Source organism: Heliangelus exortis, chromosome 2 (assembly GCF_036169615.1).
Source record: "Heliangelus exortis chromosome 2, bHelExo1.hap1, whole genome shotgun sequence".
NCBI classification, from domain to species: domain Eukaryota; kingdom Metazoa; phylum Chordata; class Aves; order Apodiformes; family Trochilidae; genus Heliangelus; species Heliangelus exortis.
The window spans coordinates 145,386,887-145,405,371 of NC_092423.1; the positions used below are offsets into that span (position 1 = coordinate 145,386,887).

The window sequence follows — 18,485 nt, forward strand, 5'->3', positions numbered from 1 at the left end:
AATATAAACAACTAAATCCTAAGAAAGACATTCTGAAGGATAAGGAAAGATGGTAACATTATTTCTGATCTAAACTTAAAAGGTAGTGATACTTAAGCAGAGCACAGTTTGGTATAGATAGTCTAGGTACTCAGGTGGAATGCAGCAGGAAAATTCAGCAGTCAGGAGACAAGGATACAGACAGAAAAAGTATTCTGCTAAGACAAACCTTAATGTATATCATACAGACAGTGCTAACCAAGAGGAATATCATGCAGACAGCTGGAACCACTCTCTAAGGAAATAATATGCAAGGTGGGATGTTAGATTAAAATCTTGGGTAGAAAATATAGTTAAAAAGACAAGAAGAAACTAAAATTAAACTTTTGGGATTTAGCCAGGTTTTTTATGCTTGTTAGTCATTAGCCTGGAAGACAGCTCATTCTATCATCTGCAACATTAAAAATTGACCATCGTAAGATTTTTTCAAAGCTCTTGGTGTGTAATTGGGCAGTTATTTGCCCATTTTTATTAATTTAATTCATAAAATAAAAATGTTTTTACCAGGAGAGATTTTAAATTTAAGCTGTTACCCTCTGGAGTATCACAGGGTGGCTTTGATCACCCTTGAGAGAGTTAATTAAGTTTTAAGTTCATCAAAGCAAGTTTTCATTTAATGGGCTAAAACTATATCTTTGAAATTAGTTTCTACTTGAACCAATAGACTTATGCAGTTAAGTAGCTGCTTTTTATTCTTGGGTTTTCTAAAGACAGCTGTAATTATCATTGATGCACTTAGGTCTAACTGGCTTACCCTCTTAAGTATTTGTGTCTAATATATAAAGGAGAATTGATGACAAAAATTCCATAAATTCTTAGACTCAGTTGGCACAAGGTGCAGCATTGAAAATCGGCTCCTTCAGGATGTGACACAATAACATCAAGACTTAAGTTCTGGAGAATTGCATATAGATGAGAAGTATAACTTGATTGGTTTTTTTTTTTTTTTCTGCATCTCTCAGCTAAATAATTTTTCAATGCTTATCAAATAAGGCTATTGTTTATGTAGTGATAGGCCAAGGGGGAATGGTTTCAAAATGAAAGAGGGGAGATTTAGATTGGATATGAGGAAGAAACTTAAATGTGAGGGTGGTGAGACACTGGTACAAGTTGCCCAAAGAAGCTGGATGCCTTTTCCCTGGAAGTGTTTAAGGCCAGGCTGGATGGGGCTTTGAGCAACCTGGTTTAGTGAAGGATGTCCCTGCCCATGCAGGGGGGTTGGAATAGATGATTTTTAAGATCCCTTCCAACGCAAACCATTCTGTGATTCTGTTTTGTGCTGTAAGCTCAACACTTGGATGAATTGCTGGAGATGATGGTGCTAACCAGAAATCACTAAAACACAGTGTCTCTTGCACATATTGAAGCTGAGCAGTGTAGAAGGAAACTGCACAGAGTTGTTTCAATTCTGAGAAAGGCTATGGTCACACTCATCCTAGAGCCAAGGAATCATTCAGGCTAAAAAGTAATTCGTCTCCTGCCCAATGCCTGTTCAAAGCAGGACTGATTATGATTTTGAACCAAATTGCTCAAGGCCACATAAAGTCAGGTTCTTGAAAAATTCCAAGAATGGAGACTCCCCAGCCTGTTTGGACAGCAAGTTCCAGAGCCTGACAGTCCTTCAGTTTTGTTTGTTTTTTCATTTGTGACTTTCAAAGGCAAGATTTGCTGCTGGTGATTATTCCAGGCTTCCTCTGGGAAGTTTTGTTATCCTGTGAAACAAGACAAGACAACACCTTCTGAACACTGATAGCTTCCTCTGCCTCAGTTGCTATTTGAAAAGTGCCTTAGAGAGGAGAAGTGCCAAAAGAGCTGCAAAGCACCACAATCACCCTCACCTGAAAACCTATGGAACAACATCCCTTTCCCTAAGAATGGCACACAAGGACCACTGTGGTTTTTTGAAGGATCTCATTACCAGCGATGCTCATCCAGTGATTCCTGGCACCCTCTCTTGTTTAGAATAATTGGACTCTCAGAGTCTATAATGCTGTTTCATGTAATCATGTTTCTGGCTTGTTCCATGTCAGTCCAGTACTTGAAAAATATGTCACTTGACTTGTTCTGAAGTAACAAAATATTGCATATACACATATCCTTTCATAAACTTGAGGGCTTACACTCCCTTCCCCTACACAGCTGGGTGATTCCCAGTGGTCAGAATGTGTCCATCTGTACCAGTATGAATTGGGAACTACAGTCAACATCTGAAGTGTAGCTTTGTAAAAATATGAATCATGTTAGCTGAAACTGAAGCTACGTCCTGACATAACTCAGAAAGTCATTAAAGCAGCAATGTAAATGTCACTTGGATTGGGGTGATATTTGCTTAGAGGATTTAGTATCCAGATGTTAAGGGAGAAAAGTTTTACTTTTTGGTCAGCCAAATACAACCAGCTTGTTTGTTTGTGGGATTTTTTGTTTGTTTCTGTTGTTGTGTTTCTTTTTTTTAAAAAAAGGCTTGCAAAGAACACTTCTTTTCCACTCTTCCAGCAGTTATCACCAGCAAGGAATTATTTAACAAATGGAACCCAGCATTAATATTTTTTAAATATTATTAAAAATTAATAAGTATGAAATTATTTTATGATGCCTCAGGATACAACATTCCATGGTTTTTGGAATAATCATGAATATTGAAAGATCAATTTTAAGTAGCACAAGAGTGCATTGTTTAACTGCCTGACTCCAGAAATTATGGCTTTAAACAAAGGGGCAGGACCTGCACCAAGAGCACAGACATTGCCTAGGTCTCAACCACAAACTCTGGCACAGAAAACTTGCTACAAATGTCCTTGTTTAATATTTGGTATCAAAAAGATGCTGCTTTGGAAGCATGAGTTACAGAGGTGCATTGCTTGACAGCCTCTAAATCCAAGATGCCACAATGCAAGAAGCCAATGGAGAGACTCCCATTACTGCCAGTGGATTTGAAGAAGGCTGTAGAAGGCTGACAACAGAAAATGTCACATGGGTTTAATTGATTTCCTGAGCAGTCTTGTAAACTGAGCTTGGAAGAACAGTGAAACCCCTCTGTTTTCAGAGATGTGGGTGTTTCTATTGTTTTATTTGGCATTGCTGACAAGATCATTGCTGACAATGGAGTGTCCATCCTGCTATATTACTGGCTTTGGCTAAACATCTTAATTTTGCAGCCTTCTTTACTAACATGAACACACCAGCTGACAAGCTTTTTCTTTCTTTTTTTTTTTTTTTTTTTTTTTTTTTTAAATCCCATTCAGTACGAGATTCTTAACATGATACTCATCACTAGTGTAAGAGCAACCCTCAGTATTGATTCCATGAAGATGAATATCTGTCATAATTTTCCTCTTATTCTCTCCCCTTGGGTAAAAACTTGAGCAGCAGAATGTTTTCTATTATAACTCTCTACACTCTGCACACACAAACACACTATTGTGTGATCTTGTCAGAAATGCCATATCAGTCAGATGCCTGACCCATGGGAATGATCCCTTGTTGCATAGGGGTTCACTGCACTGCTCCAGAGAAGTGATGATCCCAGAGAAGTGACGATCCTTCATTCAGGTGTATTTTTCATTTCTGACAGAAATTTATACTTAGCTAAAAAAAGGAAAAAAAAAAAAAAAATATTGGTCACCATGTTTAATCCTGAGCTTAAGAATCTTTGTCTGGATTCTGGTCACTGGCTGCAAAGCACTCTGAAAACAGAGAGTAAGTTACCTTCTGGTTCTTACACCAGCTTCATACATGACCCAGTCCAGCATGCTCACAGTAACCTGTGAGGCTGAAGAGGTGATGTGCTGAGTTTTATAGCAGTTTTCATCAAAGGACAGTGAGTCAAACTGTACAAGAAGCTGTCTTCTAACTACAAATATGTGTTTTGCTTAGGTTCAGCTCTCCTTTCCCTGCTGCTCATTGAACCTTTGTAGTGTGACACACTGACATGCAACAAAGGGATATGTATATTCTCTGTATAATGTTCTCACTTGATTTTTCACCATCAGTTTAATTGTACAACTAGCAATTATTACACAAAAATGGCTGAAAAAACCCACAAAGGGAATTGACCACAGTAGGTCACAGAAGAAGGGGCTGCAGAGAAAGGCACAGTTTGTACACTGTCTGAATTTCAGAGAGGACACACTGAGGTTCTCTGGCACATTTGACATGTGAAACATTATCTCAGGGTCCTGAGTACTATCCATTCAAGGCCTCTGTTGCTGAATCTAGATCAGAGTACTGCTTATTTAAAGGAGAAGGATAATTTCCAGATATAAGAATATCCTATTTTCCACTGACTACTTTGATTATTGGTCAATGGAGATTGTTGAGATGATGCTCTTCACCTGCAGAACAATTTTGTATCTTAGGTTTAATACTATTTAGTTTCCATCTTTTCCCCCTACCACCAGCATTGGAGATGCCACCTCTCTTCAGCAGACAGAGTGCCTGAAAATCAAAGTTGACTGCACTAACCAACCAAAGGAGAGAACTGTCTTCACCACCTGCCATGAAAATAACTCATCATACCTGATTCCCCTGAAGCTGGTCATCTGCTACACATGGGACACTGACATTTAGCTTACTGAACACCAGCACATCAGCTGCTTTCATGAGTACAGGTTTGTGCCATGGGTTTGTACTACTTTCAACCTTGTCATTTCATGCAGTGTGCTCTCGACTATCACATGCAGACAGTCACTGCCTTCTTACTCCTAAGCATTGCTCCTTCATTTTACCACTTATTTTTAATCACCACAACCCTTTACACATACAACCATCAGTGTCACTTACAAATTGAAGCCTAGAATATGAGGATTAAAAAAAAATGGATAAACAGTTGATTCAGTCCTCTGATTGGTAACTAATGACTTACCTTGAACTTTATTTTATAATACATCATTGCCAGAATCCTAGCATTATTAAGTCACTGTTTCACTTTCTTTGTGCCCTCTACTCTGTCACAGACTCCAGTAGTAACTCTACTGTTACAACACAGTAGTTGTGGGGTTAGTTTTTCATTCTGCCAAATAGGTTTTGAAAAGCTTGAAGAAAGAAAGAAAAAAAAAAAAGGTGCAGAAGGATTACTTCTGACAGAACAAGACAAATCAATTAATTGATCTCTGGCAGTCAGGGATAATTTTATTTCCTACTCTATTAAGGAAAATCAGAATCAGCTAATTTCGCTAGAGAAAATATCTGTCACCAGTTATTAAGCAGTACATGATGTAGAGAATTAAGGACAGAAAACTTAAAAATGTTTTTTCCTTCCAGAAATTGAATTACTTATTATTCAACCTTTAGAACTCTGGCATCAAACAGGACTGTAAATCATTTAGTTTGACCGAAGATAAATGTTACTTTTTCCCTTATTGCAGAACCTACAATATTTAGCCTTTGGTGTCTATAAATACTGACACTTCTACGTGTTACGTCTTATTCCTCAGAAAAAAAATATAAATTTGACACTAACTGATTAAAGAGAAATACCTGCAACACATAATTTACTCATGACTGGTGCTAATATATATGCCAGAAACATACAACCATAACAGATATTTACCAAAACACATTGATTATCTTTATATTGGACTCTATTTTCTCTGTTGACCACTTGTAGAGGGTAAGAAACATGATTCAAATATCACAGGGTGTAATTCAGCTAGATTAAGGAATTTCCATTTCTTGGGGGCCTGAGAGAGGTAGCAAGTGGCTGTGTGTGCATACAGAATTCAAAATAGATTTCAGTGAAATAAAAAATAGAACAGGACCATTAATGAAAGCCTAATATTTTAAAGCACTTTGATTTTATGGCTTACAGCCAGCAGATCATCTCTTCAGTCAGGTTTGATTATTAACTGTCACCTAACAGCTCCAGAAGGGCTGAATCTCCCAGGATCCCCTTGCTAAGCCTTGTGATTTATTAATTCCTTTATTTGCACAGAGTGCTCCTCTCCAAAGGCTCAGTGTTGGCCCAGTCTTACTCTCCCAAAAGGTGCTGTCTCGGAAAGAACACTTAACCAAGACTAAGTGGTTTTGAAAAATACTGTCCTTATTTCTGCAGTTGCATAGTTCCAACCTGGGGGTTTCAGCTTTGTAGCAATTAGCCATACAGTAGCAGGACTGCTATGTATTTGTGGAGGTACCTATTCAGGGTGTTTATTATGTGTTTTTTTATTTTAGTTTTGTACCAAAATACTAAGAGGAATGGTAAGCAACACATATTATTAGTAGTATTCTTCACTGTTGTTCTTGCTTTTGCTATTAAAAGTCACATCATGTTTGGTTTCAGAAATTAACATTCATTTCAGCTCCACTGCTATCCTGATGAAGAACCATTTCTAAATCACCTTTCTGGCCTTCATCAGGACAGAATGATATTGACTCATTTTACAAGGCACTCAAAGAAGAAAAACAGTAGTTAAATAGAAAAATTCCATCATCATTGTTTCTACCACCCTCTCATCTGGGGAGTCCATATTTCAATTCAAGACATCCCAGATGTCTACAGTGAATATCAATAAATGGCAACAGGGGAAAAAATAAAAAGTTTGCCCAAGTTAAAATGAGATTGGGGCAAACTCATCTGCTCCTTTTCTTCACACTTGCATTCTACAGTGTTAGGGACTGCTCAGCAGATAGAAGTCATCCAGAGGATACTGCTCAGTATATAAGAGACACAATAAAGGGTACTGTTGGAGATGCAAAGGTTAATACTATGGAAGGAAAGCAAATGTAATGTTATGCAGGCTACATAGAAAAATTACTGTAAACAAATTATCGCAGTATAATCTATAGCACCACATGTCTGGAATATTAACCAGTAAAGCAAGGTAAGCACCAGTGGGAAAAAAAAGCAAGTGTCATTAGGAACTCATTAGTGTGACAGCAGAATATATTATCTGTCTTAGTGCTGCTTTACCCCCACACCAGAGATCTGGTCTGATTGTTAAAGCTAAAAACAGCATTTTACAGGAATTACTGCATGCAAAAGTAGACCAATATGACAAAAAACAGGCAACTCATCACACGGTAATGAGATGTGAGAAGTGGGAAAATTGCTGGATAACCTCTGAACATCCTACTGTCTAAGACCAAAAAAATCAGTGAACCCATAGATGGGTTTTTTAAAAGTTAGGAAGATCAGAAACATTACAATGATCACCAGAAGCCAAGAAACAATTCTATAGCTAGAACTGTGTTCTAAGGTCATAGGACTGGAATACATAGGAGACAACATTTTTACTGACAAACCAAACGCCTCAAGCACAGAGGGGCTTGGGGTTTTTTATTCTGTTTTTTTCTGTTTAACACAATAACATGGTACTCAGAAAGCTTTCTAACATAAAGTTGGTGGATGTTTGCTTGGAGACATAAACAGAATGACAGATGTCAGCTGTTAAAACAAAACAGTGCCAGATTTCTTCATTCAGGTTCATATCATCTTTCCCATGTAGCTCACCATAGTCAAAACAAATAACAAAAAAAATAAAGCTCTTATCGTCTACATAATCCATCCCTAAAACAATTCCATAGTTTTCTTAGTCAAAATGGTGCTTAAGAGGGACAAATCAGCTGTGAACCACCTCTGAGCCAAGATAAGGCTTAAAAGATAATAGCTAGTTTGCTCTAGACATCAGTTCTCATAGAGGAAGGAAAATAATATTCCACTAGATCCCCTATTGTGCCTGAAGAACCTTGTTTTGACCCTTCTGGGTCTCCTGGTCTCCTCAAAAAAAGTATTCCAGTATCTCATCTTTTCCTCACTGAAAAACACCTGTGGAGTCCAACCTGCAGACTAACAACTCACAATTGATTAGGCTTCTCCAGTTCACAGCCACCAGGTCCTTATAAAAGTTACCAGGAAGAAAAGTTCAAAAGAAGAGGGGCAAAACTTTCAGTAAAGGAGAAGTTGTATGTGTTCTTCTATCTGCCAGGGATGTGAAAAAATAATGTGGCCACCAGAAGCAGAGCTTTAGGCAAACATGAGTATTCATGTTCCCTTCTGGAATGGAACAAATTTAGCTAAATTTGATTAAAAGAATATTGTCATTAGAGTGATGAGCCTAAAATGAACATGTTGCCATTAATGCTCAATGCAGCTGTCTAAAGCACAGAGGCTCCACTTCAGTCCAGGACCACTTAAAGCAGCTATTGTACTTATGTCTGAACAGAGTCTTAAACTAGTTTGAAGTGTTACAACATTTTATTACTAAAACAAGTCAGTCAGTCTCACTTTATAGAGAAAATTTACATTCATTTTCCTTGACAGCAATGAAAACCCAGTGACACCCTTCCCTGACCCAAAGATTGCATAAAATATAACTGTATTTGGCAGAAAAGAACCTGGCTTTGGAATTTAACCCTTTTCTGTAAAATGCTCCTCTTTAATCAGTTGCAAATTAATGGAAACATCAACTCACCCCCTCTGGAAGAGGTCCACGTTATGGAATTTGTGTAGCTCCACAGAAAACTCGACCGTTCCCTGGACCTCAGACATGATTTTTTCAGGTCATCACCTAAACAACACACATACAGGCATTATAAACATTGGAAGCTTTGTTGAACCAATCCATGAATGGATTACTGCATTTTATTTAGCATCTTGGGGTTCATGCAGCACTTGAAATCAACTGAAATAAACTGGAATCTTTCCAACAACACCATTGGGCTCTATCCTCAGGAAGGCTCACTAAAAGTCAGATCAAAGCAGTAATTTAGAAAGATAAAAAGTCTCATTAACCCTGAGGACAGAATGATAATATTATGGAATATATAAGAAGCAAAAAGTAAATAACATATTATGTGCAAGAATCTCAGGGCAAATTTTAATTAACTCTCTTGCTACTTGTGTATGGGAAATTGATTTTTTCTTCCCGCTTTACCAAATGGCAGATATCCAGGGTCAGCACAGCTCATTTCTGTAAAAGCATAGGCCAAAAAGAAAAGGCTTAGGCAGATGGGAACAGAATTCAAATTTCTCTTGCTTCTGACCTCTCTTATGTCTTAAATAAAGTCCCAGAAGGGAAGCTTCTGGGGGAATATGAATAATTTAAAGTTTAATGAATGGAAGACATTCTTCTAAGGAAAATCCTGACAATCAAAGCACCAAATAAGCCACAACAGACAGATCAAGATTTTGAAGCATTACAGCCATTTACAGATAATATCTCATACATTAATTGAATCACCAAATAATTCAGGTTGGAAGGGATCTTAGTAGACCATATCTTACTTTGCAAACCAAAGCTTCCAAACCAGCTGCATTTAATACACCAATGTCAACCTTTAACATTAATAACAGCCAAGGGCTTTTATGGTTTTTGGACAGATTTTGGATTTGCTATTTATGCTTTCCTCCTTTTTTCTCCACTGGTCTACTCCTGACAATCTCCAGGCTCACTGGAAATCATCTTCAGTATCACTGAGATGACAATTTGGTAGCTGTGTTACAGCATCCAAGTACAATCTCTGAGGAAGAGCCATGTCAGGGCTACTAATAATTCCACTGTATGAGACACACAAGGCTTTATTGGGACATCCATCTCAGACTGCAGAGTGGAGAAAGTCTCCATATGTGCTAGCCAGTCATTTCCCTGGCACTCAAAGATTTGACCATTTCCTCCAACAAAGCAGGGATGAGGAGGATTTTGGTACATGAAGTCCTCAGGTAAGCACTAGATGGTAGATTTTCTGATAAGTCTCAGTGCTCACTCTTGATTAGTAATTTTCCATCTGACTGGCTTATTACAACAATTATTTTAACCTGTGTTTTCTTTCCAGCTATCCTCCCAGGCGCTACGATTTTTTCAAAAAGAGCTCATTCCAGTGTTAAAAGGTTGTTGATTTTTTATTCACCCCCATCAAAAACAAACATTGCAGATGTTTGACAGGAATGGGGCATGAGATCTACGCAATATATGTAATATATGCCATAACTGTGAGAAAGAAAAGAAGGACAATTGCTAAGCCTTCCATCTGATACACCTCCAAGGTATAAACAAGGTATAAACACTTGTCAGGCCATGATTTAGGAGCAGTAAAGGTAAACTCAAATACTATTACTTGACAAAGCACTATTTTTTTTTCCTGTCCTTGTTATTTCAAGAGGAATTAGACCAATCCTTTCTCCTTTTGCCTCCCTGCACAGTCTAAGGAACTGTATGTTGTATATCCCATATCCACTTGGTGATGTGTGTGATGGTCTTGTCAGAGTGTACAGCAGTAAAGCAAAGCAGAATGTGTGGGGGAAGGCAAGACAAAACCACACAACACCCCAAAGCAATTCTCTGACAAGAGATTCAGCCTTGAGGAGAGTGCAAATTGGAAGAATTGCCTCTGGGTAAATCTGCATGTTATGATGAGGCACGTTTCCCTACACCAAAAGCTCAGGATGAATAGAAAGTCCATGCTTTCTGAAGACAGTTTAAAGAGGAAAGATGCGAGTATATGGCCAGCCAGTTCAGATTAGCACCCATATTGTCAAAGACAGAAAGAATGACATGAAGCTAAGGTTAGCTAAGGTGAAAAAAATAATTAAATACATGGGAATGCACACACAAGTCTTCACTCTATTTACATTTTATTTTTCATGCTTTGTACTTCTTCAAAGCAAATACAGAAGAATAGCCCCATTAAAAAAATTCAAAAAGCAAACTATTTCTGCAACTTTATTCCCCTCAATAATCACCAGGAATGAAAGAGGAAATAGCTACTACAGCAGCCTGGAATTACATCTGTCTCACTGCCACAGTAGAGGATAAGACCACATAAATCTACACAAGGTGGCTGTAGGGACTGAGTCCCCAGTAGCAGGGCTGAGTGAGGGTGCCTCTGGTGCACCTCATCATCGTGATGCTTAGCAGGGTTCAAAGAAAAATTTCTCAGAGACATGGGCATCATGCTTCAGTGAAAGAAGCTATGAAATTTGATGAAACAACTGCAGACACCTCTGAAATAAGAAAACACAACTACTACAAATGATGCACCAAATTTCCACTGCTGCACCAGGTGCCTCCTTAAAGGAACCTAATGACAGCCCTTCAAAATCGAGGACTTGTGAAGGACCACTGACCACCTCTTGCTGATCACTATGTGGGACAACCTTGGGTTATAAATAGAGGAATAGTTAGTAAAAATAACACTGAAGGATGGGATGACATTACATCAGCACTATGAACAAAACAGGGAATGGTGCCAGTACTGAAGTATCATCAGTTTCAAGAAAAATACGAAGGTGAATATAAAACAGTGATTTTTTGTAAGGCTTTAGTAATTTTTTTTTTTTTTTTTTTTTTTTTTTGTAAAATGTCTGTGTTTAGGTGAAACCGTTTGTATTTTCCAGAAGGAGATTGAAGACAACAGTACTTAATATCCATGGGAAGCTACTAAAGCAATATGGGACGTGTTTTGGTCATATGCTTCTGTAAAAGCAGTGCCCATGAGGACTCTCATCACTTCCAAAGCACTGTATTTCTTCATAAAATGCTGCCATCATCACTGGCTGTGCTGTGCTGTCCTACAGGCACTGATGTTATGAGACAGGTCATCACTTGTTTGTCCTTCCAAGTAGAGCTGGTGTCTTTGCAAGAGACAGTCAATTTCAATTCTCATTTCACTCATAGCAGGGAGACTGAAAATCAGAATGCTTTATACAAACAAAGCCCTGTGAAAATCTGGATGTTTAACCATTGGAGACTGCCTCACATTTTTAAAGGAAGGTTTGATTTCTTGATTTTACTCTCATATCTCCACTGTTGTCAGTGGGGATACCTTCTGGATTGGAAACTCTTCAATATATGATACTGCCCAAACAGCATCTTTGTCCTCCATTGGTCTCTGCAATCTTTTGACTTGTGTTAATGGCATTTTAGAGATACAGGCAACTGATGGAGCCCTCTGGCAGCAGGCAATTAGTTGGTTACATACAAACACACACACAACTGTTAAACACCTTAGAGCTAAAAAATGAGTCTGACAATTGCCTGCTGAGATGGTAATCAACATCCACCCAACCAAAAGGAGTAGAGGAAGGTGAGATGGGAGCAGGGTGGAAATAAGGGCAGGACTCTGACACTCCATGAACTTTCTATCATTTATGTTATTACCTCCGAGTGAAAACTGAATCAGACACTTATTCAGTGCTTATACCATCTGCACCACAGAACCCAGCGAAAAAGAAAGAGAAAAAAAAATAAAATAAAATAAAAAAAAGAGAAAATCACCAAGGACAAAAGAACAATACACCATGTGATAAAGGGCAATGACTCATAAACCTAGAAACATTCATTTAGGAGAATAAAGCTGCCTCTCAGGAAACACTGCACATACTATCTCAAGGATAGATAGCACCACGGTTCTTAGTTTTTTTAAAGCATATTTCATTGTGTATTTCTTCAGAAGCTGGGCATTTTTATTTATATCTTTCTTAAGAATTCTTTGGTTAAGCACATAGAATAAAGTCACAGTGAGATAACATTATTTTCCTCTCCACAAATACTCTCCACTTATTGTTCTGAGTAAAGGACACAGGAACACAGTAGAAGGAGGACAATAAACACACACAAATATGTTCTCAAAGTAAAGCATTAGGAGAAGTACACTCATTAGACTAAATATCTTTGTTTTTCTTTATTACTTAAATTGGTTCAGTGTTCATCTTCATGTAGGGCAATTGGATCCCAGTTCTTATGGCAGTGACTGCACCTCAATAGCCTTTTCTGAGCATACATCACAGAATCACAGAAAGTTGGGTGTTGGAAGGGACCTCAAAAGATCATCAAGTCCAACCCCCCTGCCAGAGCAGTGTCACCTATAGGAGGTCACATAGGAACACACCCAGGTGGGTTTTGAATCAATTCAAATCAACATCAATTGTTTGAGTCAAAGCAGTCACAAATGTCTGTAAGTCTATCTCATTGTCAGCAACCATTCTCCAGCTTACAGGACCTGTCATTTTTTTTTCTGTCAGCACATAAGTAAAATGGGAGAGGTGGGGATCTTCAACAAAGCAATTATTTCAAAAGTGAATATCTCATTTTGTAATTCTTTTCTAAGATTTTGGATGACAGAAAGATACCTCCTTTACACTTTTAAAATGAGCCAATCCAAATACAATACTAAAGGTACAAAGAAATGCCTAGGCTTGTTTAGAAAAGCTATTAAAGAAGTAGTGACATTATTTTACATTTTACCCTTTATCAGTAGGACTCAATGACACAATAGGGCCTGGAACCCAGATCTCCCAGGAGTAATTTATTTTTAGACTACTGTAGCATAGAGGTGGCATTGAATTTTATTCAGAATGCCTCCTCTTTTCCTAAAGCAGATTTGTTTGTTTCCCCAGCACTGCTGAGTCTAAAGAATCACTAGAATGTAAACTTTTTATTGCAATTATTATAAAACTTTCTTTTTCCTTAGAGGTGTGTCAGCCTCAGGGAAACCACCGAATGTTATGGTTTTGTTTCAGCAAAGAGGTTCAAATATGGGTTTATGACCCTTTGACTTGTTGTATTAGACCTTTCATCTTATTATATCACAGTCAACAAGCTAGAGCATTTATCCTGAGCCATGGAAAGGCAATGAAGCATATGATCCTTCAAGACTTGCCTTTGCCACAGCTTTAACAGTAGGAAAAAAGCTCTGCCTGTGTCCAGTTTCTCACATTCAAGTACAACAACAAGACGATAAATCAAAATATCTACACTCAATGGAAAAATGATACCATCTCAATAAAGCAAGGAATAAACGCAATAAATTTTTCACAGATGATGCACATGCACAGTTTATAACTCACTCAGAGGGCTTGTAATTTGTTTCCTGAAAGTACTTAGGAAGTCCACAACTTCCTGGTCACTGGTTGTGATTTTTATTTTGGTTTCACGTATACTAAGACTTCAGTCTCAAGTCTTCTTCACAAATCATGTTATTCTTAGCCATGAGAAGCCTTCTAATGCTCTGTTTAGTCACAAGTATACAGGATTACTTTGTAAAATCTCTGATCTTTACAGCTGCCTAACATTACAGAATGTGATAGTATCACAGCACAAGAGAGCAACAATCCCTTGCAGCTATTTTGCTAAGGTTTTTAGGTTTTCAGTCACTTGTAATCCTTTGAAATTTTTCTTCAATACACAAGCCAAAATAAAGACTTGTGATACAGATAAAAGCAAATGCAAGGCACGTACTCTTATTCAATCATATCTATTAAACATGTTTTTTTTCCACTGCTTATGCATTTAGCCTAGTTCAAAATGTTACTGACCAATTTACTCTAAAGCACTAACTCAGTTTGGATGTAAGCCCTGAAAATAACCTTCCAATATTTTATTTTTTTTTTATAAAGCTTGCTGTTTAATATTTTTGGGAAAATCAATATCCACAGTTTGTGAGATGCATTAGACACACATAAAAGTACAAAATTATGTATCACTTTTCCCAAGGTTCATTGATTTCTACCACAAAAATGTTAGGAGCTAGATATGAAGAAGACAAATAAGAAACCATCCTTAAAAAAATTACTCAACCCCAAGAGTATTTCATTGTGGAGGAACTAGGAAAGGAACCGGTTTATTTTATGTATTTTTTTTTTTTGCACTTAAAACTCCACTGTGCTTTATCTTTTGCCAGCACAGCTGGAATTCACAAAGTGGTAGCTATTTCTATTGGCATATTCAACCTCCAGCAAGAAAAGCAGTGCTACAAGTAAAACCATTTGACCTCAGTTGAAAACCTTCACTCTAGATCAATAGCTTCAAATGTATGGTCCAGAGAGTTACAGGTGGCAACAGAGTGTACCAAAGGGATAAAAAGAAAGCAACTTAGATTAAAAATTTACTTCAGTTCCTCTCATATTCTATTTGTGGGACTAATCCACATTTGGGGAATTTGCACAGGTCACTAAACCCGAGAAGGCTGCAAACCAGTGGTCTAGATTATATCCTTCATAAACTGGTCATTTCAAGGGTATTTAGATGGAGGAATAAATCTACTAGGGAAAAAATGAAAAGACACAGGTTTTGTCAGGGGATATGTAGGGCAAAACCGAACAAGGGCCAGAAAAAAATATCAGGTGCCAGTAGGCTGCTTTTAGGAGATATAAAGCCTTTGAGCTATTAGGCAGGATTAAATGTGAACACAGCTGTGTAAATTTAGGTCAGATCTCTTGAAAAAAAAAATATGAAGAGCAACCTCAATTTGTCCTCTGTCAGCACGTGCCTGTTGGGACACCAGTTCTGAGTTCAGCTCAGCACAAATCACTATCTGCTTACACTGGTAAATAATAACCTACTGTTGGTATTGTGCACAGAACAAATCTCTGACAGAAGAGGAAGAGCAAATCAGAAGGAAAAAGGAAAGAATACAAGCTTTCATTTGGACTACCTTCCCTCTGAAACATAATCCTCTCCTTCACAACTTCCTTACCTCTTCCTTCCCCAACTTGTATTACTTCTTCATGACCTTCAAAAGATAAAGAAGTTTTTAAGTTTTATGCTCAACTGAGAGATAAAACTCCAAACTCCTAAGAACATCATCATCCTCAATCTTCAGCAGTTTTGGTGTCATATTCCCACTGTTCACTTGAATCTTTTTCTATTGTCAGTCTTAAAAACACAAAATGCATCAAAAAGCACCAAGTTATTTGAAGCCTATTTGACACTCAGACAGAATTATCCATTGTTCTCACATTTGACTGTACTACCCTCACCAATAAAAGGAGATATATTCTTCTCAGTCTGAGCTCTTTTGTTGGCTTCATCCTGGAAATTAGAGGTCTTTAGGACATGGACCACAGATTACTTTCCTGTTCTCATAAAAGAGCCTTATAACTTGTCTTTTTGGGGGGAGTTTGGTTTTTGTGGTTGGTTTGTTGGGGGCAGGGGGTTGTTTTGTTTTGGGTTTGGTTTTTTAAGTTAATTAGAGTTCACACATGGCCGATCTCCAAACTGCATGGACACAGGTGTACAGTAAGCCCTTGGGAGTTTATCAGAATGCTTGACCTTGCTCAGATCTTTAGAAACACCTAAAGGTCACTTCTGTCTCTTGAATAGGCCACATCTGGACATGACAGTAAGTTGACCAAGATCCTCTTTCAGAAGATTCCAGCATCAGATGCTGTAGTGCTGGAATGGAGTTGTAAGAAGATGAATGAGATGACTGATGCATGACTAGAGGAGGTAACTGCTTTTGAGCACAAACTCTTATGTCAACAGAGACATCGCCAAAGAATCCAAGTATATAAAGAAGGGACTTGAACATCATCGTGATGCTACTAACTAGTGACAGCTAATGAACCAGTGACAGATAAGACAGTGAAAGCCTAATGGATTATATATATTTTTGGAACTGTTCTGACTGCATTTCCATTTCTGGTCATGAAAAATTTCATGTCACTGTCTAAAATTGCTGTTAAGTCAGCTGTCCTTGTCAGATTTGAAATGCTTATTTTGCATTTTGCCTGATCAAGTTGACTACAGAGTTCCACTTGCACAAGTTAGTCTCCTTCAGGTGTTCTGAGGACATTCTAAGTAAGCACATAGTTTACATTGCTAGCACTGATTATCCTTGTTTGAAAAAAGTTAAAGTCATAGACACTTGCCCATGAGATTCATCTCACTAACTAGAAATACCTCTATATTTATGAGGTGTTTAGAGTCACTCTGCAGTCAGATGAGATCCGGCAAATAAATACATTTGTCAAGATTCATATGACCATAGACACCTACACTTCTATGCTGACTACCAGGGGAGGTGAAGGTAACTTGCTCATGTGTAGCTAAGTCCACGTCTAGTTAGATGAATGTCCCTCATAGCAACATTACACATGGAAACAGGATTTGGGAGGTGTGCACAGAACCAGAAATTAAGAGAGTGAGAAAGGCAAAATGAGTGTCTGTGTAGAGATACACATACTGTCTGTAGAAGGCAAGCCTTATATGTATAAAAAGGATAAAGGAAAAAAAAAACCGAGCAAATCCTCAGAACTTAATGAGACCATGTTCTGCTTTTTTTTGCCTCTCTATTTTGTCCTTTATGATAGAGTTCTTGCTACAATCAACATTCAGAGCACCACTAGACTAAAAGGTGTTCAGCACCAAGAACATCAAAAATGCCAAAGATAAGGTTGACTGTGGAGTCTTCATTCTCTCCTTACTTAAAGCACATGCATCATGTTATGACTAAACACTGATTACAAAACCACTTCTGCTCGTTGCGCTCCTCAGGACAGACAAGCTCTGGTGAAAAATCTGGGCTTCTTGAAGAGTATTTTCCTTTTTTCAGATTTAAGATGTGTTATAGGGGAGACAAGGGATCCCAGGAAATATGAGAATACTCTGTTGGTTCAAGAAAATATGGACATATTTATCAAGTAAGGTTCTCTGGTATCTTGATTTGAGCAAGTTAAAGGCTCTTAATGTTATAATTCAGCCCTTGTTATTTAATAAAATTCTCTGAAATTGCTAACAAAGTAAATATTGTCAGCAGCTGTATTAAGGTTTCATGTAGGATCAGTGGAGCTACTGACATTCGTGAGGAGCTGCTCTCATGTGTTTGCAGTGCTGGGCCAAAAAAGAACAGCACAGCAATCACACACCAGTCAGGAGCTTAGAGCATTAAAGGCTTGACAGGTGGTTGTGGGTTGGATTATTATCACCAAAAATACTGACAGGCTGGGACACTGAGGGAAAAAGGATATGGAGGAGAGAACTAGACAGAAAGGGAACATCAGAGCAGCAGCAGCAAAGCTAGGATCTTGGTACTACTGGAAGAGGGAATATTTGCAGTGTAGAAATTGATACAGCATGGTGTTTTACTTTCAGGCTTACAAAATAAAAAAATAAAAAAAAAAAAAAAAAAAAGAAAAAAAAGCCCAAACAAATAAACAAACAACAAAACCACATGACATTTTTTATAGCCATCCCCAGCTCCAAAAGAATTTAAAAATTGCACACAAACTCTGAGACAAATGCCAAGGGACATTGACTACTATAGAAATTAATGAATCTGTCGACCATGTTCCACCATGTTGAATCTTTGGACAGGCAGTGACTATTAAATGGGAATGAAGTAACAGAGGAACAGGTGCTGGTTTAGAGCAGCATGATTTAAATATAGGCAATAAAATATTCAGAGCCATAATCAAAATGTTGACTTGTTTTAAGTGTTTGGGGCCATGTTGATATAAATAACTGCACCAGGTTTTGCAGTAGAGCAAGAGATAAATTAAGTGGTTTACAAGCAGAGGTAAAGGCTGATTTATTTGTCATAGCATTGGTTGATCTGTGACCAAAAAAAAAAAAGGATGAAGTGAGCTACTTGTAGACACGAAGCCAACACAACAGGGCTGAGTTACAGCTGCTGAATAAAATGAGGCTCCGAGAACCTATCAAAACAGAAAAAATATTTCTCAAATTCAGTCCAGCATCTTTGCATAGCTACAAAGTTTGCCTCACAGAAGGGCT

General features: G+C 37.9%; 1 protein-coding gene across 1 annotated transcript in view; it reads right to left on the reverse strand.

Annotated features, from left to right (window-relative positions):
• Positions 1–18,485, reverse strand: part of FAM135B (family with sequence similarity 135 member B) — a 178,972-nt gene that overhangs the window by 112,675 nt on the left and 47,812 nt on the right. The window contains exon 2 of the mRNA XM_071738441.1: positions 8,448–8,543. Coding sequence (XP_071594542.1) covers positions 8,448–8,524 — 77 coding nt within the window. The 5' untranslated portion in view covers positions 8,525–8,543. The remainder of the gene's footprint in view (positions 1–8,447; positions 8,544–18,485) is intronic.